We start from the raw sequence: 25,205 nt of genomic DNA, 5'->3' as shown, positions 1-25,205 counted from the left end.
CCATTCCTAATTCTAGTTCTAAGAGGAATTAGAAGAACTGGAATCTGGCCTAGACTCTAAGTAGGTCTGTCTGGAGAGAGTGGGTTGAGAAAGTGGATGTGGGTATGAAGTGTGGCTGTTTCCCTCAAGAGTGTTTTGGAAAACAGAGAAGGGTGGATGGAACATCTGGACTTTACTGAAATGGTCCCAAGTGGCCTCACTACATAGCTTAATTGATGAAGCAATTACTGTAGTATTCATTCCATGTAAGATACCTACACTATGTGCTGCATCGCAGACGTTAGGACCAATAATCTTTTAATAACAGAAAGAGGTCCTTTGCGGAACTGTCCTTGTCTGTCAGTAAAGGGCAGAAAATAATCGCTCTAGGTCTTTGATCTCAGTTTACATTTATGTAAAAGAAGCCAGAACCTGGAGGACGAGGCAAAATGATGCTAAGGCAAGCCTGGGCTTCATAGTGAGGGACAAATTTGTTTTCAGAATGGGTCGGTTGTGACCCGGTGGTGCTGAGGCTCCCTCTCCACCGCGCTGTGGGTTCTCAGGAGCCTTAACTCTGGGCGCAGGTGCCAACCGAACCAAAGCTCCCACCAAAGTACAACACGCCCCCCGAGATAGCGCCTGATTGGCTCGCCCTTCCCACACTCCGAGCCAAGCTTACCTTTTGATTGGCTCTTCTGCTCTCTGTCCTGCGCTGGAGCCCTCCATTCTCTTGATTGGCTAGACAACAACCTAAGCTCGCACGGGATTGGGCACTGGCAAAGCTGCGAGGGTCCCCGACCTCTGATTCGCCGCACGGGCCAGCCTCACGGCCTGCACACTGAATGGCTGCGCCACTACCTGCAATCGGCCTCGGATTGGGTGCGTGGCGTCTCCCCGGCGTGATAGGTCAGGACCACCGCCCCCCTTGCTCCTCATTGGCTGCTCCGCGAAGCCCGGTCTCCGGGTAAGATGGCAGCGGACGGACAGTGCTCGCTCCCCGCTTCATGGCGGCCAGTGACCCTCACCCACGTCGAATACCCTGCAGGTAAGAACCTGCCCCGGCTCTCAGAATGTTCTCCCGGAGCCGGCGCCTCAGCCCCGAGCGTTCGGGGCCTCGCGGGCCATCTTAGGGGCGCCGTGGAACCGCGGTGAGAACTGTCAAACAGCGAGCCTTGGTGTGGCTCGGCCGGCGCGCGCGCCACGCAGGCGCAGTGAAGCGACGATGAGCTGGGAGAAATTGTGAGCGGCTCGCTTGTACGCTCTGCGGCTGCGCGGCCGAGTCGCTCTCCGGGGTCCCGGGGTGCTGGTGGGCTGTGCTGGGCCGGGGGTTTGGGTGGAACGGGCGAGGATCAGGGTCTGGACTTTGTCCCTTGTGCCCCGCCCTTCCCCGAGCCAGAGAAGCCGCACTCCTGTTCGGCCGTGCAGGGAGTGCCAGTTTCCTTCACTATGCTGCGGGCTGCTCGCTGGAGAAAGCTCCCAGTTGCAGGGACTGTGCAAGCCCAGGCCAGGTTTGGGAGAATTTGTAGCGCCACGCCCTGAGCAGCGCGGCTAGAGGCGGGCCGCCAAGGGGGCTTGCAGCCCCCGGGAGCTTGACTTGTAAGAGCTTCCATCTGACACGCCTCTGGGAGTGCCCGCCTCTCTGGTGGGAAGGTTCATTAACCACGGTTCTAAAGTTCCGGCTCGGCTCCGTAGAGTGGAGCGGGAGCTTAGGCCTTGGGGTGAGACGTTTCCGGGCTCCAGGGTAGGCACCACCCCTCCAGTCACTTCATCTTAAGTGACTCCAAGTACAGTGTCTCCTTTCTGTAATGGTGTGTGACTCAAATGACCACAGGCCTGAGAGGTGCTGGGCACAGAGCCTGGCCCACAGAGAACACCCAGTAAAAACCTGTAGTTTATATCTCTAGCTTGCCAGCACCCTCCCTGGATAAACGTTTGTTGCTGAGCAGCCAGGGGCCCCTTACCAGCCTCTGGATGTCCAGGAAGGGCCTGTTCTCTTGGGTAGAGACCTGAGCGCTTGAGTCTGCTGAGAACATGGGGTCACAAGCCAGGAGAACTTTGGCTCTGCATGTTCTGGGTTATACTTAAGGTGTGGCAGTGCAGGGATGGGCCCTATCAAAGTGCTTGTTCATTATCCATCCATCCATCCATCCATCCATCCATCCATTCTGCAGTACCTTAGCATCTCCCAAGTGCTAGGCCCTGGGCCAGCTTGGGGTTTGGAATGGTGAAGTCCCTGCACTCTGGTTCTGTGGGAAGTCTCTGCTCCAGAGGAGGGAAACCAGGCCTGGAGAGGGGGAGAGACTTGCCTGGGGCCTCCACAGCTTCCCAACATTCCCTCCCTGGCCTCAGAGTAGCTTCTTGGAGGGCTCTTGGCCTTTCAAGTGAGAAGGCCCCTGCAGCTGTGAACAGCATGGCACATCCAGGCTGTGTGTGATATGGGACCTGGTTGATCCTAAGGACATCTGGGAAGGTTTCCCTGTACTTCATGTCACTCACTACACTGAACATGTTTCTTTCATGCCTGAGTCCTATGGTGCACCATACATTGCTACACTCAGGACAGTACGGTAAGGAGACCTTGTCACTACCCTCATGGGACCTAAAGTACAGAGGGCAAAAAGAGGTCCCACACAGCTACTTATACCAACCAGTGACTCATGACCCAGGTCCCGGTCACACATCTCCATCAGTCAGGCTGAGAGTTTTGGGACTATGGGCTCTCATCTGTGTGATCTGTGGCTGAGCTGGGTCTTAGCTTTTGTTTTTTGAGTTCACCTAGGCAGCATCCTCGGTGGGGAAGCCACGTGTGCACGGGTCCAGAAGTAGGACAGCACAGTGTGTTCAGGGAGCTAGAGTAATGTCCCTGCAACTGGAGCAGAGGGTGGGAGGGAAGTGGGCCAGGTTTGCACAGAACCTGGTAAGCAGGGCCTAAGGAACAGGGACAGGGGAGGCATGTGGCTTAAAGAGAGCTAAGGCTAGAGTCCCTGGCCTCTATAAGACAACCTGATGAACTGGTCAGAGGTTCAGGGACCCTAGCTGTGCCCTGGCCTCATAGCCCAGCAGTTATCAGTTGAGCTGTGACAGAGTCAGGATCTCAGGGATGGGAAGACATGGGCTCAGAGGAGGGCGGGATGTGGGATATCAGCATTTGAACCTAGGTTTCTGGCCAACTCAAGGCAGTCTTTCCTGGTAGGCCAGAGAAGGTATATGTGACTCTATCCCTTAAGGCTTGGAATCTGCTCTCTGCCCTCTGTGGGTGTATGCCTGTTTGTGTAAAGCCAGACTGCTGGTAAAGGCCACTTCCCATACTGGGTTCACCCAGCCTCTGTGATCACCACTGTGTAAGTGGCCTGTGTGCCAGAGACACTTGGCAGGCGTTTGGCATCACTTCTACACATTCTGGAAACTATACATCCCAAAGGGAAGAATGTGGCTGTCTAGGGAGCTGGGCTTGCCTAAGTCTCCTCAGGCTGCTCAAGCTGCGACAGGAAGTGAAGAACAGCACCTAGCCCCAGAGCTGCTTTTTAGTTTGCCACCTTGTTTCAGTGGTGAGAGTGTGGCCTTTGGGCATGGCCTTGCCTGTCCAAAGACATGACTCTAATCTTAGCTTCTGCCTCTTGGAGAGGCCAGTGATCCTCACTGCCTCCCTCCAGGCTTTGACAGGAGAGGAAACACAATGTCTTACCTATGGAGAAGCTTTGAGAAGCTGCTAACTGTTGTGGGTGGCCACTTTGAGCTGGCCCTGCTGGAGTCTCCAGTATGTCTATCTGGTGCCTAGAAGAGCACAAGCTTCTCTGGAGGCCCCAGCCCCATGGGGGCAGCCCAGACACATGCCAGATGGGACCTTGGGTTCAGGCTTCCCTTCTGACAGAGTGGGTATAACATCTTGACCAGGCCAGAAGCTGGCCTCCATCCAGGTCCCATGTCTCTCTGATTGTGTAACTTGAACAAGTCTCATAGCCATGCTGAGACATACTTCCTTCTGTAAAATGGGGACAAAGAGACACCTTCTTGAAACTCATGGTGTGTGTATGTGGATCCCTTACAACTGTGTTTGTGTGTGTGTGTGGGGGGGGCATTGGGATGTCCATGGCCGTGGCCCTGGGCTCTAGGACCTCCCCTTTTGTTTAAGCACTATTGGTTTTCAGAGGGCTGACCCTTTTTCTGATCCCATTCCCTGTCTCATGCTGTTCCTCTGTCCCCACAGGTGATCTGTCTGGCCACCTCCTGGCCTACCTGAGCCTCAGCCCTGTTTTCGTCATTGTTGGTTTCGTGACCCTCATCATTTTCAAGCGGGAGCTACACACGGTGAGCTTTGGCCCCAGCTGTTGACCAGAACCCTCTTTTGGTCTATGGTGCCTTCCCCTGCAAAGCCTGTGGGGTCTCCTGGCTGGGTCCAGGTCATTCACTCAGTGGTCTGGGCTGTCCATTGAGAGGCCATGATCACAGGGACTGGGTGGCAGCCAGCAGCTGTGTAGAGGCCCAGCTGAGTGCCTGTCTTTCCCAGCAGATTTCATTCCTTGGGGGACTGGCACTGAATGAGGGTGTCAACTGGCTGATCAAGCACGTCATCCAGGAGCCTCGGCCCTGTGGAGGTAGGGCTGAGACTTAGGACCCAGGGCTTCATGTTGGATATTGTGAGGATGCCTCTATCTTCCCATGATGCCCTGTTTTTCTCCCCAGGCCCACACACAGCAGTGGGCACTAAGTACGGGATGCCCTCCAGCCATTCCCAGTTCATGTGGTTCTTCTCCGTCTACTCCTTCCTTTTCCTGTATTTAAGGTGAGAGCCCCACCTATACCCCTGCTGTGTAGCTTTGCTCTGCTGGGACTGCTGTACTAAAGCTTTTGAATGGGACCAAGGGCTGCTGGGAGGCCTGGATTCAGGTTGTGGGCTGAGGCTGTCTGATGCACCTCTTTTCCCAGAATGCACCAAACAAATAACGCCAGGTTCTTGGACTTGCTGTGGAGGCACGTGCTGTCTCTAGGGCTTCTCACGGCAGCCTTTCTCGTCTCCTATAGCAGGTATGGAAGGGGTTGGAGCCCCGGCCCTGCAGCCTGCCCACCTGGTTCCTGTTAGGTCTTGGTCTCTTTTGAACAGCCTCTGTGGACCTGGGCCAGACACTGTTGGTTATAACTGGGAAAAGAATCCAGTCTCTAATTTTAACAGACGGGCTCCCACCGCCCTTTCCAATGTAGCAGATAAGCAATGATTCTAATAGTAGCTTCTTGCATTAGCCATTTGTCCCCAGCTCTCTGGGGTGCAGAGTGGAGTGGGGGGCTGTGTGGACAAGCTCTGGCTTAAGAGCTGGACAGAGCCGGGCGGTGGTGGCGCACGCCTTTAATCCCAGCACTTGGGAGGCAGAGACAGGTGGATTTCTGTGTTCGAGGCCAGCCTGGTCTACAGAGTGAGTTCCAGGACAGCCAGAGCTACACAGAGAAACCCTGTCTCGAAAAAAACAAAAACAACAACAAAAAAAGAGCTGGCCAGAAGGGAGCAGGTGTGGAGACGGGCTTGTTTCTGCATGCCTGCTGCCCTCTAGATGTATCTATCCTGTGTGTGTGTCTTCACACCTAGACCCAGGATCCTGCGGAAGCTGTTAGGAACGTCAGACATGGGGTATTGTGTAGGCCTTACCTGGTTGGCTCTCATGAATTTCCTTTCTGGCCTTGTCCCAGGGTCTACCTGCTGTACCATACCTGGAGCCAGGTGTTTTATGGGGGTGTTGCTGGAAGCCTCATGGCCATCGCCTGGTTCATCATCACCCAGGAAATCCTCACCCCACTGTTCCCCAGGATAGCAGCCTGGTAAGCACTTCCCCTTCCCAGCTCTGTGTCCCTGCCCCTCCTGTAGTTTTATCTGTGGAGAGCCTTGTGTCCTGGATGGCCCAGTGTCTGATGGCACAAGGCTTAGAACCCACTCTCCTGGCTACCACCTCCCCCAGGGGCTTAGGGGTCTCTTGGGTTCAGCAGCCAGAGTGACCTCTATCCTTGCCTCAGCACTTAGAGACTTAGAGGACAGCCAGAGTCTTGTGGGGCCATGGAGGAGCCTGTAGGGGCTCCAGGAACTGTTAGGACATCTGGCTTTGTGGCCTGCTCACACCCTCACTGTGGTCTTGGCCTTTGGGTATCTGTCTCTCCAGGCCCATCTCCGAGTTTTTCCTCATCCGGGACACGAGCCTCATTCCCAATGTGCTCTGGTTTGAGTACACAGTAACCAGGGCAGAAGCCAGGTGAGTTAAGGGGACAGCAGTTATCACTGCCCACCCCCACCCGTTCAGAAGCTAGACACTTGCTTCGGTTTCTGACACTGACATATGCTGTGCTCCTATTTTTTCAGGTGGGTAAGCTGAGGCTCAGAAGAAGGTTGCTGCTTGAGCTCTGTTAGTGGGTGAGGGAGCAGGTGGGAAACTGCTGGCCCAGTGTGTCTGCTTTTACCTCTAAAGCCCAGGTCCGGAGAGCTGTGCCTCGGGGGTTTTCAGGGCCCATGAGTGTGACCATCCTCAGCCGATTAGCTTTCTATTAAGTGGGTAAGCTGAGGCACACTGAGCTGGGGACCAGCTTGACACTGAGTACAAGTTGGAGCAAAGCTGGGCTTTGGTGTCTCCTGACTCACACTCTTCTACTTAACTTTCCCTAGTCTGGGATGGAGGGACAGCCAGCCAGCTTCTCCCTAGGACTGAGGGAGTCTGAGGCAGGTCAGGCCCCAAGGAAGCCTAGGAGATTTTCCAAGGCGGTAATAGGAGCCATCGGAAAGGGTGGAGCAGGGTAAGTGTCCAGCAGCTAAGCAGTGTGCTAGTTAGTACACCAAGGTCCACATTATCTTAACAAGCTTAAGGGTAAAGCCCGGATCCATGAGGAAAGGGGATTTGAGGGTTAGGGCAGGGCAATCCCATTAGTGGCAGAAAGGCCCAGATGCCTCAGGCTCAGCCCTCCACCTGGCTCCCAGAGTGGCCAGTGCTGTCCCACCCTGCTCAGCCAGCTGCCACCTGCCTTCATTTTCTCCCTGGCACCTGTTCCATGTCAGGCTGTGTGCAAAGGCTGAGCACAGAGTGAGATAGCCAGGCTCCCACCCTCCTGGTGTTCAAAGCGGCCACATGATCATGTTAGGGAGCGAAGCTCAGAGGCTTAGAGAGTGACAGGATCCCAGAGTAGAACAGATCACAGGTCAGCCTGCTGGCCTCCCAGAAGGAAGCAGGCCTTTGCAGCAGGGCTGACAGAGAGGCATCTGAGAAGAGGAACAGCATGCATGATGCTCTTGAGACAGACAGATCGGTGGAGGAGGGCCAGGGGAGCAGGGTGGAAGGCTGGGGCCACGTCGCACCAGCTCCCGTGGGCCATGGTTAGCTTTCTAGTTCTATAGGTACCTCACACAAGCGCTGTTCTTTCTGAGCCTCAGCTAGCCCCTCCAGAGAACAGCAGAGATTCCTCTGCTTGCATCCTGGGCACCTCTCCAGTGCACTTTCCTCTGCTTGCATCCTCTTACAGAAAGAGCATACCATCTTCTGCAGCTGCTTTGGCGGTAGCAGAACCTGGGGCTGACTTCTCTGTAATGGAACTTCCCACACTTAGTCAGGCCCAGCCAAGTGCCATTCACCTCTCTTGTCCCAGCCCTGTCCTGCCTTCCCCTGGCTCACTTCCTGAGCTGGAAACCTGGGTCATCATGATACAGCCCCACCAAATGCTCCTCAGGTCCCAGCCCACAGCAAGGGCTCTGATTGGCCTGGCTCTGGCCCAGGTGGCTAGGGTTTGATGTTGAGCCTAAGCTGGGAGCTTCGGGACTGACTGGCCACTCAGTACCAGATATCCCCGGATTTAAGGCAGCCCCATTTTTCAGGAACAGACAGCGCAAACTGGGAACAAAACTGCAGTGACTGGTGGGAGTGGCTGGGTCAAGCCTCCGAATCTGGCCTGCACCATGCCTTGCAGGATGGACAGAATGATGAACGGAGGGGTGAAGCAGAGACCTCTACAGACCCGAGTCACCAAGTGGAGCCTTTTTTTTTTTCTTATTTTAATTTTATGGACATGGTGGACCAAAGTGCTGAGTCAGGTCCTCAGCCAGGACCCTGGGAGGGCCTGCTGTGTGTGGGTCACATGGCCAGAGCCCTTGTCTCTGCTGCTGCCAGCCCTGACTGGGCAGAAAGTGCTCTTGGCATAGGCCTCAGTGTGTGGATAGAGCACGGGTAGAGCGCTTGTATCTCTGGTCCTGAGATCAGAACTCCGGGTAGCAGAATGCGCACTATTTATTCTTTTGGGATGTAGAGTTCATGCTGAAGAGGCTGTTCTGCGGTGGCTGCCCTGCAGTGGCTGCCCTGTGTACAGAGGGCCCAGGTTAGCTCCCAGACCCTGTGCTCTGAGCCTGGAGCAGGACAGCCTGCCTCCTGCTGGGCCTGAGCAGGGCCTGCGGCCCAGGAGTGAGGTATCCCCCGCTGTTCCTGCCACCATTGCCATTCCAGAACCCTGTCAGTGTTTCCTTGTCTGGGGCAGGGCCCAGAGCCAGCACCCATCGGTCTGTTGGCTGGGCTGCTGGCTTGTGTTCTTCCCTGTATCAACCCGACATCACAAGGGCTTTCTCTGGTCCTCTATCCCTTCCTGACAAAAGAGCCTGCACAGAGGGTGAGCACACCCAAGCGTTTACAGCTCCTTTTGTCTGGCCATCCGGTAGCAGTCTGTCTTCATCCCCACTTGAACAAAAGAGAGGACCCAGGAGCTGGGATGCTGGCAGTGTGGCAGTACACACACCCTCCCCCATCACCTGTCCCATGTGCTCTGGATTTGTCCCTGTCCTTCCTGGCCTGCCCTGGAGGCTGGAAACCAGTGCAGGTTGACCCTGGAGTCTGCCTGGGTGTGGGCTCTCTGATCCCCACCTTCCCATCTTTGAGGAGTCCCTTTTAAGGGCCTCTCTCCAAGTTGCCCTGCCACAGCTGTGGAGATGCTTCCAGAACTGAAGCAGCCCCTGGGGGAGCTGTTTGAACCCTCCCCCGTTTCTCTGTGGAGGTCCCTAACCTGCTGCTGAAGCACAAGTTTTTGGTGCTTTCCTTTGTGTTTGTTAAAGGCCGTGTCCAAGCCCCTCAGATGCCAGGGCCAGGGCTGGTTTCTAGGGAGGTAGGTCAGTCACATCTCCTCTCCTTCCCCTAGGATTTTTATTTTTTACTTTTTTGCCTGAGACAAGCCAAGTGTGAGGTGGTTTAAGAAAACAAATGAAATTGTTTACTATTGTTTTAAAATAAAATCTGAAACTCTGGAGGCTGAGTTACATTACTTGAGCTCCTGAAGGAGGCTGGGGCAGCTGGGGCACATGTGGCCCTCAGGAACAAGGATATGGTAAGACCACGAGGTCACAGGATAGTCCCCTCTAGCCCCCAAAGTGAGGGTTTGAATGGCCCCCGACATCTGCCACAGCCCTGCCAACCTCTGGTATCTATGCCATGGATGTCTGGTCCATGCTCCTGTCAGAAGCCCTCCCTGCCTGGCTACCTCTAGCCAGGTTTTCCTCTATAGAATAGTCCAGAGGATTGGGGAGCATCTGCCCTTCACAGGGCTTTCATGTCCAACTCCACTTGCATCGTCTGCCTCAGTCAGACTTCTACCTCAGAAGAACTGCCTGCCACCTCTGCCTGCCTCTGGTGGCCAGAGGCCTTGCAGCGCTGAGTGAGTTCAGGCTAGCTGAGGCAGGCAGTTTCGTTTCCTGACAGGTTATGGGAAGGTGCACAACCACACCCTCTGGGAGAGGGTGTGTGGGAGATATACCCTTACACGTGGGAGGCCTGCTGAAGCAGTTGGGTAGGGGAGGCCGGAATCTTGACAATTATGACTTCTAACTAGTAGAGACCCCCGGAGAAAGAATGTATTCTAGACTTCAAGTTACTGTTACAGTTTTTAGTTACAGTGGAGTCCAGCTCTTCTCTGTAGCCTAGTCAGAACTAGGATACACCCCTGGGGAAATCTGGTTAGCCTCTGCTAGCATCCTGGCTAGGCAGTTCCTTTCTGTATACTTGCTACCCTGGGACAGCTGAGGGGTGTGGTGTGAGCCTGGGTGAGCTGTGGTTCAGAACCTTCCCTGCCTTACAGATGACTGATGTACTCTTGGGAGCCTGCCATTCGGTAGCAATGGCATTAGCTTCTCAGGTTTCATCATATGGAAACTGGTACATGGTGCAGGCCCTGCCTCAGGTGACACACAGGTCAGTCAAGCCATGAAGCACTTCCTTCACAGGTGTGCCAGCCTCCCAGCCTCCCATTCCAAGCACATAATGTACCCAGGGACTTCCACAGGACATGTACCCTCTAGTAGGTGGCAGGGTTGGGGACTCTGATAGTGGTTGTTTCTCCAGCCCACTTCCAGTCAGCATTTGCTTGTATGGACCAGGCCTCTAGCATGTCCCTGATCCATTACCCCTCCTGTTGAGTTCAGTGTAGGGCAGTTGTACCTGGCTTTAGGCTGGTGAATGTTTGCCACCCCAGACCCATAGCATTCCACTAACCATCGGAAGTGGTTACGGTTTGGCGACATCCTTGGCTCAGCACCTCAGTTCTCATAGCTTGGCCTAAGGATGTTTTCTCTGGGAGCTTGCTGGCCCACTGCTTGGATACCAGCTCCCTGAGCCAGAGACAGGTAGAAGATGGCCAGGCAGGCGTCTGCCCTGCTCGCCCCTCAGCTGAATCAACTTCACCAGCACTTCTTCCCTTTATTGATCGCCTGGCATAATCACATATGCCACCATGACTGCAGCAAGAGTCACGCTGAATGCAAGCAAGGGGCTCGAGAGTCACCAGAGCATGGCAGCTGGGAGATGGCACCTTGAGGTGGTGTGGTGGAGGCTAGGCCTTAAGTGTCCCTTAGCTATGGGGAGGCTGAGAGTCCCTCATCGATAGATAACCCTCTGACTCCTGGTCCTCGGGCATTTACCAATGAAGACAGATTTTGGCCTGGCTGTGGAGATGAAAGATTGGCCAGGGCTGAGGAAAGGGACTCTTCCCAGGCCCTGCTGTGAGAAGGGATGGACTGGTTCCCTTCCCCATGGTTCACATGGTGGATGACACGTTGGTGACCTGGGCCTCAGTCTTGTTCAGTCTCTGGACTCAGCCCTGCACACGGACTATGGCAGGTGCTGAGGACAGGGCCTGGAAGGCACTTGGCTTGGACCTTGGGCCTTGCTAGAGAATGCTTTTCTGGCTCAGTCAAACTGGAGGGCACGGGAGCCCAGGAAGTGAGCCATGGTAGGTGTCCATTCCAAAGTGGGTTTGGCTGTGGAACTGGCAGGCCTGGGCCTGGGCTCAGAGCTTGGCCCTGGGGTGGTTCTGGAGTAGGGTGCGCATGTCCAGCAGAGCTTTTTCCAAGTAGTGAGCCATGCGGGCGGCATTGGTCTCGGCACAGCTGTTGTAGGCTGACACGGAAAAGTTGATATGGGCCTCCATGGGATTGTAGCAGATGCCATAACCATCTGGTACCACAGGTCCAAAGAACATGACACAGTCTGTCTTGGCAGGTACCTGGGGACAGCAGATCTAAGCTTTCATACCTAGGCCTGTGGTGGCCCTCCTCCCCCTTGGGTGTACCAGTTTGCCTCTCTGTATCTACTCCTCTCCTATGTATTTTCCTTTTCTCCATAGGGCGAGCCTTCCTTCACATTCCTGGAGGGAGCAGTGGTGCTCCCTCTGCACTCCTCAGGGCTCCTATGTGCTCCCTCTGCCCTCCTCAGGGCTCCTATGGTGCTCCCTTTGCCCTCCTCAGGGCTCCTATGGTACTCCCTCTGCCCTCCTCAGGGCTCCTATGGTGCTCCCTCTGCCCTCCTCAGGGCTCCTATGGTTCTCCCTCTGCCCTCTTCAGGGCTCCTATGGTGCTCCCTCTGCACTCCTCAGGGCTCCTATGGTACTCCCTCTGCCCTCCTCAGGGCTCCTATGGTGCTCCCTCTGCACTCCTCAGGGCTCCTATGGTGCTCCCTCTGCCCTCCTCAGGGCTCCTGTGGTGCTCCCTCGGCACTCCTCAGGGCTCCTATGGTGCTCCCTCTGCCCTCCTCAGGGCTCCTATGGTGCTCCCTCGGCACTCCTCAGGGCTCCCAGCACTGCCCTGAGGCCATGTCTGCCTCCTTGCCTGTGTTCCACAAATACTGTGAGCTTCCTGGGACTGTGTCCTAGCACCCAGCACACACCAGCTGGTACCCATCAGGTAGTCAGTTACAGTGGCCAGTGAGTGAATGGAACATTCTCTCTCTTAAGAGGCCTAAGCCTTCCCACCCTTGTTACAACAGTGTCCCTACCCTGAGCTCCTGCTTGGGAGCCCAGTTGTTTTGACAGTGAGCCTCTGGTGACGTGTGTGGGCCACATCACCAATAAAGTCCAGCTGCCAGTGGATTGTAAAGATTATTTACATTGTCTATGTGTGTATGCCTGCATGTGTGTGCCCACAGAGGCCAGCAGAGGACATCAGATCCCCAAGAATTGAGGTTACAAGTGCTTTTAATTGACCTGATGTGGGTGCTGGGAACTGAACCTGGGTCCTGTGGAAGAACAGCAAGTGCTCCTAGCCATCTCTCCAGCCCCTGCCAATGGTTCTATTCACCTGTATCCTGGGGCACCTGGGCCAGTAGCCTACCTGGCTGGTAGAAAGGTTGAAGTGCATAGCAATGGCATAGGAGGTGTCCATGAAGATGTCAGGCATGCTCACCAGGTCCTCAATGGCCTGCAGCTTCAGACCCAGCAGGTGCCGGTCAAAGGCCTCCCCTCGGATGGCCTGTGGGTAAAAGAACTGTGTCAGAGGCAGGTGCTGCAGGGTCACAGGGCATCCCTGCCCTCCTCAGAAACCTGTGGCAGTGCTGACCCTTCCAGACACTGGTCTCTTAGAACCATGAGACCAAGGCGTCCAGGCAGAATTGTCCTCACCCCCCAGATGGGGAAGCCCAGGGTAACAGGGCAGACTTCTGCCCAGGGAGGCAGGGCATGTAGGATTAAAACACAGGGGAGAGCTATAGAGTGCATGGAACATGGCCAGTGCCTGTGTGTGCCATGTAACAAGGGCAGGCCTTATACGTGCTGTGTAATAGGTGATGTCTGTACGTGTGTTTAACAGGGCAATGTTGTGTGACATGGGGCAGTGTGTACTCCATACGACAGGCAGTGTCTGTGTGTGCCTTGTAGCATGGGCATGCACTGATGGCCACACCACCTTCCTGGCTATAGCCTCGACTGCTGGAGAACAGGAGAGGTGCCACGTAATGGGCCTCTAGAGAGAGTGAGAAACCCAAGATCAGAGGACCTGTGCTCACTGGGATCATGGAACTGGCACCAGAGCAGTTACTACGATGATCCTAGTTTTACCAACTTTCAAATGGCGTTATTAATTTAAAATAGATTTCCAGGTGCTCCAAAACTCTGGGAAGAGGTAGTTCTTAGCAGGAATGGACAGGAAGATGGACAAAAAGGCAGGGTAAGGACAGTAAGGAAGGAGAACAGGGCTTACTCACTCGGTCAGTGTAGGCTCGGTGGGCCTGCACAGCCTTCCGAAGCAGCTCCACCTTCTGATGCTCCTGGAGGGGGAGCGAGGGGGGACAGAGGAAGCTGAAGCCCTGTCCCTCCTCTCCCCCTCCCACCTTAGCAGCTCACTCTGTACCCAGCACCACACAAGGGCTCAACTGCCATCTCCTTATTCTCTAGAGCCCAGCACTCATGTGCATGTGAGTGGACAGAGGTTGCCGTCTCTTACAGATACATGGTTTTGCCTCAGTGGCCAGAAAGCTCAGAACTAAATTCACGGCTCCATCTTCTGTTAACTTCCCTTTGCCCACTGTGGGCTGAGATACTGTAGAGGAGTGATCCATTGGCAGAGCGTGTGAACAGGAAAGGAGGGAGATGGCGGAAGCTCAGCCTACACACCCTTGCTCCAGACCGCTCACCGGTACTTTGGAGTCATCCATGCCTTTGACAAAGGCCAGCGAGTCTGTGGAGGCTGAGCGGATGGTGTCAGTGCGGCCCAGGTGAAACATGCGCAGAGAGGCACTTTCATACGTGGCACACGCCTGCCCATAGATCCTGGATGGGAGGTGGGTCTCAGTGCAGCCCGTTTGCCCAGGGCTGCCCCTACCTGCCCTCCCCTCCTCTGAGGGGCAGGTGATCAGGCAGGGCGCACCTGTAGTATGCCAGCTGCAGGCCTATCTGGATGAAGGCATCAGGGCTTAGCTTCTGTGACTTGGGGAAGTCCTTTCCAAAGTGATGGAATACCAGCATCATGATGTCCAGGTCCTGGATCATGCTGGGGTGGAGATGCAGAAGGCATGGGTGAGAAGCAGGCACCTGGAAGCCTCGTGGCTGGTCCTCCCCTAAAAGGGCCCAGCCCCACACTCACATGCTGATGTTCTGTTTGGCCTTCTCTATGTCGTTCTTGATCTCCGGTGTGATGTTGAACCGCAGCTTCTTGGGCATGGGCAGGGGTACCATAGGAGACCGTACAAGCTCGGGCTTTTTTCTGCACGGGACAGGGAGGCTTAAGGCTCATGCCAGTGTCACTGAAGCCTAGGAGTGTCCATGAGACTGAGGTGGGGGTGGGGAGAGTCCCTGAAGCTAGGGGTAGGAGGTTCAGAGATTGTGGGCTAGCTCCTCTGAAAACTGACTTTACTCTAGCTTTCACGAGCTCAGATGGAAGCCAGGCGTACTGGGCACATCCCTAGTCCTACCACTTAGGGGAGGCAGAGGCAGGTGGATTTCTGAGTTTGAGGCTAGCCTGGATCAGTTAGAGAATTCTAGGCCAACCAGGCTATAGTGAGACTCTGTTTAAAAACAAACAAAAAGAGGCCAGAGGGAGAGAGTCTGGGGGAAACAGCCCTGCCCAAGGTCACGAAGCTGGGAAGTTCAGGGCTAGAGGCAGACTTTAAAACACTATAGCCTCTGCGGCTTCCTTCAGCTCAGCAGTCAAGAGCGCTGGCTGCTCTGTTCTCCCAGAAGTCCTGAGTTCAAACCACATGGTGGCTCACAAACATCTATAATTGGGATGTAATGTCCTCTTCAGGTGTGCAGGCATATATGCAGACAAAGTCACCATATACATAATACATACACATATACATATACATATATATATATACATATGTAAACAAACCTTTAAAATAATCTAAGCCAGGCAGTGGTGGCACACACCTTTAATCCCAGAACTCAGGAGACAGAAGCAGGCAGATCTCTGAGTTCGAGGCCAGCCTGGTCTACAGAGTGAGTTCCAGGACAGCCAGAACTATACAGAGAAACCCTGCCTTAAAAAAAAAAATCTGAAAGAGATAGATACATTGATTCTGTTCTTCAAATGAGAGTAACATTTCTCTACAAGCTAAGTCTGTCACCTGCATGCTACCTGCCACCAGGAACTGGGGAATGAGGCTGGAATCATACTCACGTATATTCCATGACATGGTCCACAAGAGCGACAATGGGGGGCCCTTCTGCAGCTGCGTGCTCATAAACCATCCCACAGGAACCGTCTTCTGCCACAATGAACTGTGGATGAGAAAGCAGCCGTGCTGTCAGCCCCAGATTGCTGGAGGGGGGCTCCTTGGCTCACTTGCTCTCTGGGTGGGTCTTTTAGGAAGGGTTCCTGAAGCTGGCCCACTTGCTCTCTGGGTGGGTCTCTAAGGAAGGGTTCCTGAAGCTATCTCCAGTCCACTTGCTCTCTGGGTAGGTCTCGTAGGAAGGGTTCCTGAAGCTACCTCCAGTTCACTTGCAGAGCCACCCAAGTGCTCTATGCTCACATATCTGAGAGCAGATCGTCAAGAGGCACACCCCCAGCAGTTCTACTGCTCCTGTGTGTGAGCACAGAGGAAAAGTCACTCCAAGACTGCACACCGACTGACCCCAGACGGTGTCTGACATGCTAAAGGGCTCTGCTGGGGGTGTCAGTGGCATGAAGGCCTGGTAATGACAGGCTGGTTGCCTGGTAATTACAGCAGCATTCAGCCTCCTCGCTTCCTGTCTGCTTTACAAGCAGGAAGCTGGGGACATTGAGCCTAAGGAGGAGGCAGGAAGTTCAAAGCCTCGGTGAGCCAAGCTTTGGGGCCATGGCCCTGCCAGGTCCTCACTTGCCTGCAGAGTTTTGTCGAACCAGCGGTTGCCACTGTTGAACTTGCTGCCACCACCATGTAGCATCTGGCCTGCTACATGGTTGCGGTAGACATCATCTGAGACTCTGGGCACTTGCTTGTCCAGGCACACAGTGAAGATGCTCTTCTGTATGGAGTTCACCGACTCCCGGTTTACTTTGTCTGTAGGAGTTGGGGTAGGTGTAGGGAGCCTCAGAGCCCATTGTCTCTTGCCCTGGGCTCTTCTTGCTTCATGCCCCTCTAGAGATGGGGACTTCCCCACCTTTGGTACCTTCAGGGCATGTGGAAAATTGTGAATGCACAGTGAGCTTTGCCCTCAACAAATTCCTACAAGTATGCCCCATGTGGCAAAGGGCAGGGCCTAACACTTGGCACATTATAGACATAGAAAAGCAGAAGTCCAACAGTCACATGGAAAGCTGGCGTGGCAGTCCAGGATCCAAAACCAGCAATCAGCCCATGGCCAGTATGTATGGGGTTTGATGAGAATGGTTCTGGGAGCAGAGAGTGTACAAAAAGGGTACCTCAGCCAGAACATTTGTCTAAATCCAACTTGCTACTTTGCAGGGAGAAACTGGCTTTGTCAACCTGAGCCTTGGTTTTCTCATCTATAAAATGGGCCAGTACACCTGCTCCAAATTGAGAGGGTCCGATGAAATGCTAGCTGCTCCAGCTCGGGACTGAACCTGTGTGGCATGTAAGGAAGCCCCGCCCTGGAGTACCTTTGATGAGGTTGTTATAGGCCTTGGCCCAGGTGTTTCTGTGGTTGGAGGTCAGGATGCCAACAGGCTCTTTGTTGGATTGCAGTGAGGAGTTCCAGATCTTTTCTAGCTGCACAAAGATCTGATCAGAGGTGAGTGGCGTCCCATCGCTGTGGTACACGTCCAGCTCGAAGAACTGTGAGGCCAGACAGGGAGAGAAGGGGCTGAGTGATCGTAGGCAGAGAATGACCACCAGCCTTCCCTGGCCTTGGCAATGGAGGCCACAGCCAGTGCAGCCTGGGCCAGGCGAGTTGGGCTGGGAGGGGCAGGCGAAGGGCTGGGGCTGGGCACCTCGGACAGGACAGTGGTAGCCACCTGGTAGTTATGCACCACGGTTATGTGCGTGGGTGGTTTCTTTGACTTTAAGAAGTTCACCACCGAGTCTTGCTTGGGGCCAGGCACTCGGCAAGAAGACAGGATTTGATAATACTGGTGCATGCACAGCGGCTGTCCTCCCAGGAACTCGACGGGCAGCGTCTCGCTGTAGGAAGACACAGCAACGAGTCACTGGGCAGGTGGATGGGGACGAGGCTAGGGTCGACAGACGCCTGCTCTCCTACTTAGATCTGGGTGAGGGACCTGTTCCTTGGTGTCTCTACTTGCCACCAGCATGAACAGGGCGATTAGGGTGTAAAGGTGAAAATACAGGTCTTGAGACCTGTACTTTCTAGGGATTGGAGTCCTGTTTATGAGTCACCCACAAACGGCCTCCTTCTCCCTTATCTGGGCGTCAGCTTATCACAGGCAACTGTGATCCGTCTTGGCTAGGATGACAAGGTCACTGGCAGAAGTCTGGGAGCTGGAGCAGAAGACTTAAATGTCCCCACTCTCCCCAGTCACTGTCCTAAACCCCTTCCAAGGCTAGGTCAACAGGAAGTGAAAATGACGTGGGCCTGCCCAGTGCCCGTGCTGACACACTGGCTCCTCAGGGCTAGAGTCAGGGGTAGCTATGGTATTAGGCAGGTGCGGGCAAGGGTGGTTTCAGGTCGGGGCGGGGCTACTTACTTGTCAATCATGGACTTGAAATCCAATACACCCTCGATGAGTTTGGCAGCAAACCTGGGGGATGAAGCAGAGAGCTGAAGCTGTTTGGACATCTACTGGGGGACCCTGGGACAGGGACGTCTGCCAAGTGTGGGAAGGACCTGTTAAATCACCACTCCCCCCCAGGTGACACAGGCCTAAGGAATTCAAAGTAGACCTACAGTAGTGAGACCCTTCTGAACTTCTCTTCATCTCCAGTGAGGGAATGCTGGCGTCGAGAGGGGACCTGAAAGGCCCTGAGTGTTGCCCAGCAGTGGCGCACTATGGCAGGATGAGGCCAGTGGTGACTGACTCCCACCAAGGGCCAGGCCGGCCAGAAATATTCCTTATGTGGAGATTCATTACCTTGGTGAAATAGTTAAGGGGTCCAATTGTCCCTGCTGCTATGTCCCTTTCTCTTGAGTCTTTGTGTCCCCATGACACTGGTGTCAACCTCTTCCTCTTTGGGCTATTCAGGGTTTCCTGGTTCACACCAGTTATCTCCCAATGTCTGAGGCCATCCCCTATCCACTATGGATGGATAAAGAAAGAAATGTAAACTAAAGATACATTATCCAGCACGTGGGAGAGCCCAGGCTGAGCCCCAGCTGTAACCAGGAGGCCCTGGTCTCTTTACTACTTGTACGTGTGGAACCCAGGATCTAGTACATGCTGGACAATCACCAGACCACTGAGCCACACTTCTTCCTTACCCCTCTTGGCTTCTCTGTTCTTGTCCTGGTCTCTTTAAGAGAAGCTGGTGCCAGGAGTGAGTGACAGGCTCCTGGGCAGGAGATCCTGCTGCTAGTATTTTTATCTCTGGTAGGACTGGAACAGGGGCCAGGGCAGGTGACATGGCTGAATGTGGAAAAGGGGACTGTGTATAAAGGTCACTATGTGGCCACTGATGAGAGTGGGAGGGACTCAGGGCACAGTTGGAGGGTGAATGATTACAAAGCCCTGGCACTAGAAGCCTGTTCTCTTGAGTTGTGACCATGGGAGATGGTCCCCTCATTGCTCTGAGCCTCAGTTTCCCCATCTGTAAGATGAGGCTGTTGGTGGGGTAAAAGAACAAGGCCAAGGCCTTTCTAGTTTCCTAGGGTGCAGACCTGAGGGTTCTGGAAACACACAGAACCCTCCCCATGGGCACTGCCCAGCCTTGCACCAGTCTCAGACACTCACCGGAGCTGACCCTGTAGATCCATGAAGTCCTGCTTGGGCAGCATCACTCCTGGGCTGGAGTAGATGACCACAGGCTGGCGGAACTGGAGATAGGCTGTCTTGAGCCACCACTCGGACAGCTGGACAAGGACCAGAGTAGAGCTGATCAGGAGGTGCACCTGGGGTCCTCTTACTCCCCAGGAGCAGGGATCTAGCTGGCCCTGGTGTCCTCTCCTCTGGCCTCTCTGTAGGACAGTCTCCCAGGGAACGCTGAGGTTCACAGTGCCCTTCCATAACTCCTTCAACATCATCGTCCCCTGAGCTTGTGCAATCAGCACTGCCAAGAGAATAACCTGGGAAAAACAACTAAAAGCAAACTTGGCAAAGGGATAAAGCAGTGAACAGCTTTCCTCTTGTTTCTTTCTGTGTGTATGTATGAGGCTTGAACTCAGAACTCCACACACACGTGCTAATCAGCACACAGTCTGCTGAGCCCTTACTTTATCTTACAAATTCCCTGTCAATGATTATAATATAGTCCCCTGTAATAAATAAAATACATCCCTAGATATGTAGAATAAAGCACAAGGATAGCATGTAAGAAGAAAGCCCACCGGGCGGTGGTGGCGCACGCCTTTAATCCCAGCACTTGGGAGGTAGAGGCAGGCGGATTTCTGAGTTTGAGGCCAGCCTGGTCTACAGAGTGAGTTCTAGGACAGCCAGGGCTACACAGAGAAACCCTGTCTCGAAAAACCAAAAACAAAAAAAAGAAGAAGAAAAAGAAGAAGGAGGAGGAGGAGGAAGAGGAGGAAGAGGAGGAAGAGGAGGCGGTGGCCCAGAGAGTGGGTTTCCAACCATCTCCAGCTGGGAATTGTCCAAGGAGACAGCAACCTGCGTCAGGACTATCCACAGGGACTGGTGCCCCTCAGTGGCCTTAGACTAGGAGGTGGACACTGACTTTCATCTCAAAATCAGGGCAATTCTAAGGGGGAGTCTTACTCAGAGGGTAAGTTATTGTAATAGTGAGAACAAGAGGGTGTGTCCTTTCTCTGCCCCATGGATGGGGTTTCGTGGGATCAGCCATAGGCATGGAGTGAACGGCCTTAGTGCTCATTACAACTTACAGCAAGTAGGTGTTTGTCCCTAACCCCCTTTGCTTTTTATTTTATTTTTATTTATTGATCTCACTATGTATCACTGGCTAGTCTAGAGCTTTGCAGAGTAGACTAACCTCACAGAGATCTGCCCATGTGTCTCCCATGTGCTAGACATGTAGCACCATGCCTATACCCTATCTCTTATAGCTTCCTAAACCTCAAGACCTAGACCTCCCAATGTGCTCCATGCCCATCCCAACCAGCAGGAGAATGGATCTATATAACATACAGTGGCTAGTCTGTGGCATCAGGCCACTCATCCAGGGCCCCTGGTAAGAGAGAAGGGAAGGTGACTTGACACAGGCTGGGTAAACATGTGACTGCCATCTGCTGACTCATAGCCAAGGACTGGACCCCCTGAGGCATGCAGGCCTTCCTGTACATCTCAGGGTCTTCCTGAGAGCTACTGTGAGGATGTGGACTTTGGTCCATCTCTCTAGGTCTCAGCTTCTTCAGTGGTAGGAAGCGGACAGACAAGGGCTCCTTCTCATGCAGGAGCCTTCACACCTGCAGGGGTTGCAGGCTACAGTTTAGACAAGGGGAAAGGGTGCTTCCTGGCAGAGGCAGCAATGCTTCAAGGGCCCTGTGATGGCCCCAACTCTAGTCAGAGCCTTTGGCTTCAAAGATTCCTTGGCCAATGAAGTCAGAAAGCCACTAGACCCCAGTATCTCTAAGGTCCTTTTAAGGCCAGCATTCTGACTTTAATAGTCAAAGGCTCTGACCTGCTAAGGCTTGGCAAATGCTTGTCCCTAACAACTTCCACCTAGCTCTTACTTCCCACATGTGGCTCCAGATTCCACTGAGGCCAATCAACCTGTTTTCTATTGCGGTCAGCCCAGGTCCACAGGTCTACCCCACGGGGTCTGTATCTACAGATCTACCAGCTCAGATGAAGAATATTTGAAAAATAAAAACCTGCATTCATATTGAATGCATAGGCCTTTATTTTCACTTTTTGATAATGATCTCATAAATATAAACTATGTAAATAAACTGTATAAACTATATAAATTAAATATATAAATAAGCATATTTATTTACCCAGCGATTATGCTGTGTTAGATCTCCATCATCTGGAGATGACTGGGGTCCATGGGAACAGGCATTTAGGTGAGACCGAAATGCTGAACTCCCTAAGGGACTTGAACCTCTGTAGCTCTTAGTATCTGTGGGGCCATGGACACTGAAGGTGACTGTTTTTCACCCAGCTGTCCCCCACAGCCAGCTTCTTCCTCAAGCTTCTTATTAGTAACCTCCTACTTCTCCCTCCTCAGTCCCACTGTATTAGCAAGTGCCACTGGCTGTCTTCCAAACAGCCCTGGACCTCATGACTCCCTGTCTCCTTGTGTCAGGCTCAGGCACGAACACTTCCCTTTAGGTGAAGGCCTCGGCCTCGGCACTTCCCCTGGCTCCTGCTCTTGCTTCCTTCCCAGCAGCCTGGGCTTTTTTTTTCCCCCTTAATCTTTGTGTATAATGTGAATACAGAAATGTGCACTATGCACCAGTGTAGATGTATTTTATAAATTGAACTAACTTAACTGATCAGACACAGAGCCAGGAACATGTAAAGCAACCTCAGAGTGACGCAAATTCCCTGCCTCAGCTGTCCCACCAAGCTCAAGTCTACATGCCTTCCCTGACTGCCCATCCTGCTCTGAACACACTGCAGCCCAGGCTCTATCCCAAAGTAGGCCATATTGCTGCTCCTTTTTCCTCCTGCCCTCCCTCTGACAGACACTGCCATCCATATCTCTGCCTCTTTCCCCCTCAGCCCTGAGGAACTCAGAGTTTCATACATGCTAGGGAAATGTTCTACCACAGAGACACAATCCCAGCCAATAGGACCTTTTCAAAAATCTCCATGTACTGCCTCTGCTGAACATGACTTCACCTGCTGGTGTGCAATCCTGGTTATGAGCCTTCTCCGCCATGCCCCTGAGTGTCAACTCTAGGGGTGCTCTGGAGGACCTGTATATGGCCCCTGGGTGACTGTCAGGATGCTGCCACCTCACTTACCCAGTTCTCCATTTTCTTGGCCCTGCGCTCCAGTCCCTTCTGCAGGCGTTCCCCTACACCCCCTGAGGTCTGAAACTCGTCCACTAGTTGCTTGGTGTGAGCCCATTCTTCCTCACTCACGATGGGCTGCAGTGCCTTGAGGTAATGGTCCAGGGATTGCTGAAGGGGAGGCACTGGCAGTCGTGGCAGTGCATCCTGGTGGGCCTTGAAGCGGCCAGAAACCTTCATCAGGGAGGAGGGCTTGAGGAGGCCCAGGGGTTTTCCCTGTGGGATGCAGAACAGTTGGCTCATTCTCTCAGACTCAAGCACAGCTTGTGGCAAACTACAGTCCTAGGGCTTATATGCCATCCCCAGGGGCAAAGACGGCTTCATGGGTGGTGCCTGCCCTGGATGCCCAGCCCTCAAGGTATAGGAGTCCCACCTCTCAGGGGCCTAGAGGTGCAGGAAGGCTAGGAAAGGGTGGGGGTGAGGATGAATGACATTATTAGGGTGGCAGAGGTAAGGGGGCCTCCCACTTGTCAGAGTGCACAAGACCCATCATCCTTGCCCTGGGCAGATAAATCAGCCAGCAGAGAGGTGGCAGCTGGCTCTCTAAGCCAAAGCCCCCACCTTCTCAACTCCCACTTCCAGCTTGAGGAATAGGAGGGAACTGGAAATGGGTGAGCCAGTGACAGCACCTCTGGGGGAGGCTTCAGCCTCTGTGCTCTCTCTTCACTGTGGGGCGATGGTAAGGGACGTGGGCAGTGCTGCAGCAAGAGAGCCGAGTGGCCTGGCATGGAGGATGAGAGGTAGCAGAGAGACAGGGGAGGGAGTCCCGGAGACTCTGGAGGTGGCAGAAAGCAAGACAGGAAGGGCCCAGGCTGCTGGCACAGTGGCAGGCAAGCGGCAGAAGTGCCATTCCATACCTTCTCTCTCTGCTGCTCGTCCTCCATGGCAGGACTGAGGATGTGAGCCCTGTCTGTCTGCCTGGGCTGGATCTCTAAGCCTAACTGTGCTACCAATTGGACGAGCAGAAACTAGCAAGAGCAGCCACCTGCCTGGACTGGAAAGAGAAGACAAGATTCACAATTCAGGCGTGAAGGAGTCGTGAGGCAGTAGCCACTGGCATGGTAGCATCTGAAGCTGAAGCAGTGGTAGCCATTGGGCTGCAGATGCTGCTCCACCTCTCCCTAGCCTCCAGAAGAGGAGGAGTAAGGTAGGTAAGAGAGCTGGAGGCAGGCACTGAAGTAAGAGGAAACCTGGAACCTTCTCCTTTCTTCTTTGGATGGGCCCAGTGCCAGGGAAGCAAGCCAAGAGGCATTAAAAAAATCCACCTGTCAAAATCTTCATAGATCTTTTTGATGTGGGAAAACTTGGCTGGAGGGTGGAAACAGTCTGGCCGCTAACCTGTGGCCCTGAAATCAGTCCGGCTTGGGAATGGTGCAAGACAGGAGATACCAGGAAAGGGACACTAGTGGACAACTATTGCCACAAACCTGCCCATCTGTTTCCCTTCTAGACCTAGGAGCCTTTGGTGGCCACCCCTCTACCAAAATCTGTTTTGTTTTGTTTTTTAATGAGTTCTGGATCATTCAGGTTGGATCAAAAGTGGGGGAGATATAGGGGCAGCAGTACTTCTGTACTTTTGGTATGAATAATAACCCAAAGGACTCCATCTGTGGGCTGGGCTAAATTTGATTAGCAGAGCCATGGGATACGATTGTCTCTTTCCCTTAGTCTCCCCAGCATTAAAGTGGTTATGCCAGCATGGTGGTCCCAGGGGATGTTGGATGGGATACAGCTTTCGAGGAGAGCGAGGAGGGAGGGTCTCAGGTGCTGCCAGGACTGCTAGAAGAATCTCAGTCTTAGCTGCCAACCCAGTGTCTGACAGGGCAGTATAGTTCTCAGCAGTACAGGAAACTTGAATCAGAAAGGATAACAGCTCACCATTAGGATAGGTGCATAAGGATGGCGAGGGGCAGCCTGTCGCCTCCTGCCTCCTCCTGCCACCGCCTGCCTCCTCCTGCCTGTTTTGGGGATTTTCACTACTAGTCTCCACCTGAGGTTCTCTTAGCCATATGCAATGGGGGAGGGTGAGCATCTAAGGAACTCAAGGAGACTGGGCAACTGATTAGGTTTGGAGAAGTAGCTCTAGACTGGGCAGAAGCAGCAGTCTAGGGCTGAGCTCTCTAGCCAGTAGTCCCGACAGGTGTCTGAGTCCGAATAACTGAGAGCATGAAGGAGAAGTGGAGTGTAAAGGTACAAAAGACTTGAACCTAGGTTTCTCAGTCTTCTTCAGGGTCATTGACACTGAGTGCCACGGGTCTTGGGTTCGATCCCACCCCTTACCTGGTCTCCTCTGCCCACCTTGCAAATCGCACACTACTAGCCGGCGTGGGGTTCTCTTGACCACTGCTACCCTACAGCCCGAGGCCCGCCCGTCTTGTCCTGTCCAGGGCCCTTTTGGGCGTACTCACCACGGTTCTGGCAGCAAAAGCTAACATCATCCCAGTCTGTTTGCGGACACTCGGTCCGCTCCGCCCCTCGCACTGGGTAAAGTCTGCGCCACAGCTGGGGTGCTGGGGTCAGTGGGTTCGCGGCTCGGGCTCTAGGTTCAAGGTCGCCGAGTCACTGCCGCTAGCCTGTGGAGGCGGCCCCGCGGCCACCGGGCCCGGCGGGCTGCCGGTGGGGCAGGACTCACGGGGCGGAGCTTTGGTGGATCACAGTCCCCGCCGCTAGCCTGGACCCGGGGGCGGGCCCAAGCCTGGGCGTGGCCACGGAGGGAGGGGCTTGTAGAGACGGACCTGTAGCTCAGCCGTTAGCAGCCAGGCCCTGAGCTTCCGTCACGGGGTCACAACGGTAGTCACCGTCCAGCTCGTGCTCTCCGCCTCCGAAAGCTACCTAAGCTGTCGCGGCGGTCGCGTGCGTCCAAGTCTGACTGGTGTCCTTGAGCGTCACTCTTGGGGTGGCAGGAGAACACAACTGTTAACTGGGGACTGTCTCAGATTTCTTGGGTTGAGCCATGCACAAAGATGACAGGTGGCCTT

The 25,205-nt window shown here is 54.0% G+C and overlaps 2 protein-coding genes across 5 annotated transcripts; one reads left to right on the top strand and one right to left on the bottom strand.

The window, feature by feature from the left end:
* Positions 1–763: 763 nt before the first annotated feature.
* Dolpp1 (dolichyldiphosphatase 1) lies at positions 764–9,226 on the top strand. The gene is made up of 8 exons (XM_028757018.1): positions 764–1,024; positions 4,187–4,287; positions 4,490–4,574; positions 4,663–4,762; positions 4,906–5,004; positions 5,659–5,787; positions 6,123–6,212; positions 7,817–9,226. Exons 1-8 carry the CDS (start codon positions 949–951, stop codon positions 7,851–7,853), a joined length of 717 nt encoding a protein of 238 aa, XP_028612851.1. The 5' UTR covers positions 764–948; the 3' UTR covers positions 7,854–9,226.
* Positions 9,227–10,647: 1,421 nt separating this feature from the next.
* Positions 10,648–24,823, bottom strand: Crat (carnitine O-acetyltransferase). Of its 4 annotated transcripts, none has more exons than XM_028757015.1 (15): positions 24,636–24,823; positions 23,085–23,221; positions 22,180–22,443; positions 19,028–19,146; positions 17,828–17,881; positions 17,138–17,303; positions 16,784–16,958; positions 16,045–16,223; positions 15,362–15,462; positions 14,324–14,443; positions 14,108–14,230; positions 13,875–14,010; positions 13,446–13,508; positions 12,578–12,715; positions 11,260–11,475 (listed from the first exon to the last, which is right to left on the bottom strand). In XM_028757015.1, the coding sequence occupies exons 2-15, from the start codon at positions 23,109–23,111 to the stop codon at positions 11,260–11,262; spliced, it is 1,881 nt and encodes a 626-aa protein (XP_028612848.1). In that variant the 5' UTR covers positions 23,112–23,221; positions 24,636–24,823. The 4 variants fall into 4 exon arrangements, with proteins under 4 accessions (XP_028612845.1, XP_028612848.1, XP_028612846.1 ...); XM_028757013.1 differs by lacking the exon at positions 24,636–24,823 and adding an exon at positions 24,508–24,605; XM_028757012.1 differs by lacking the exon at positions 23,085–23,221 and having other exon boundaries at positions 10,648–11,475.
* Between the last annotated feature and the right edge of the window lie 382 nt (positions 24,824–25,205).

This window comes from Grammomys surdaster, unplaced genomic scaffold (genome assembly GCF_004785775.1).
Source record: "Grammomys surdaster isolate TR1022 unplaced genomic scaffold, NIH_TR_1.0 126133, whole genome shotgun sequence".
NCBI classification, from domain to species: Eukaryota; Metazoa; Chordata; class Mammalia; order Rodentia; family Muridae; genus Grammomys; species Grammomys surdaster.
The sequence above is the reverse complement of the archived record's forward strand: the minus strand, read 5'-3'. Positions and strand labels throughout refer to the sequence as shown.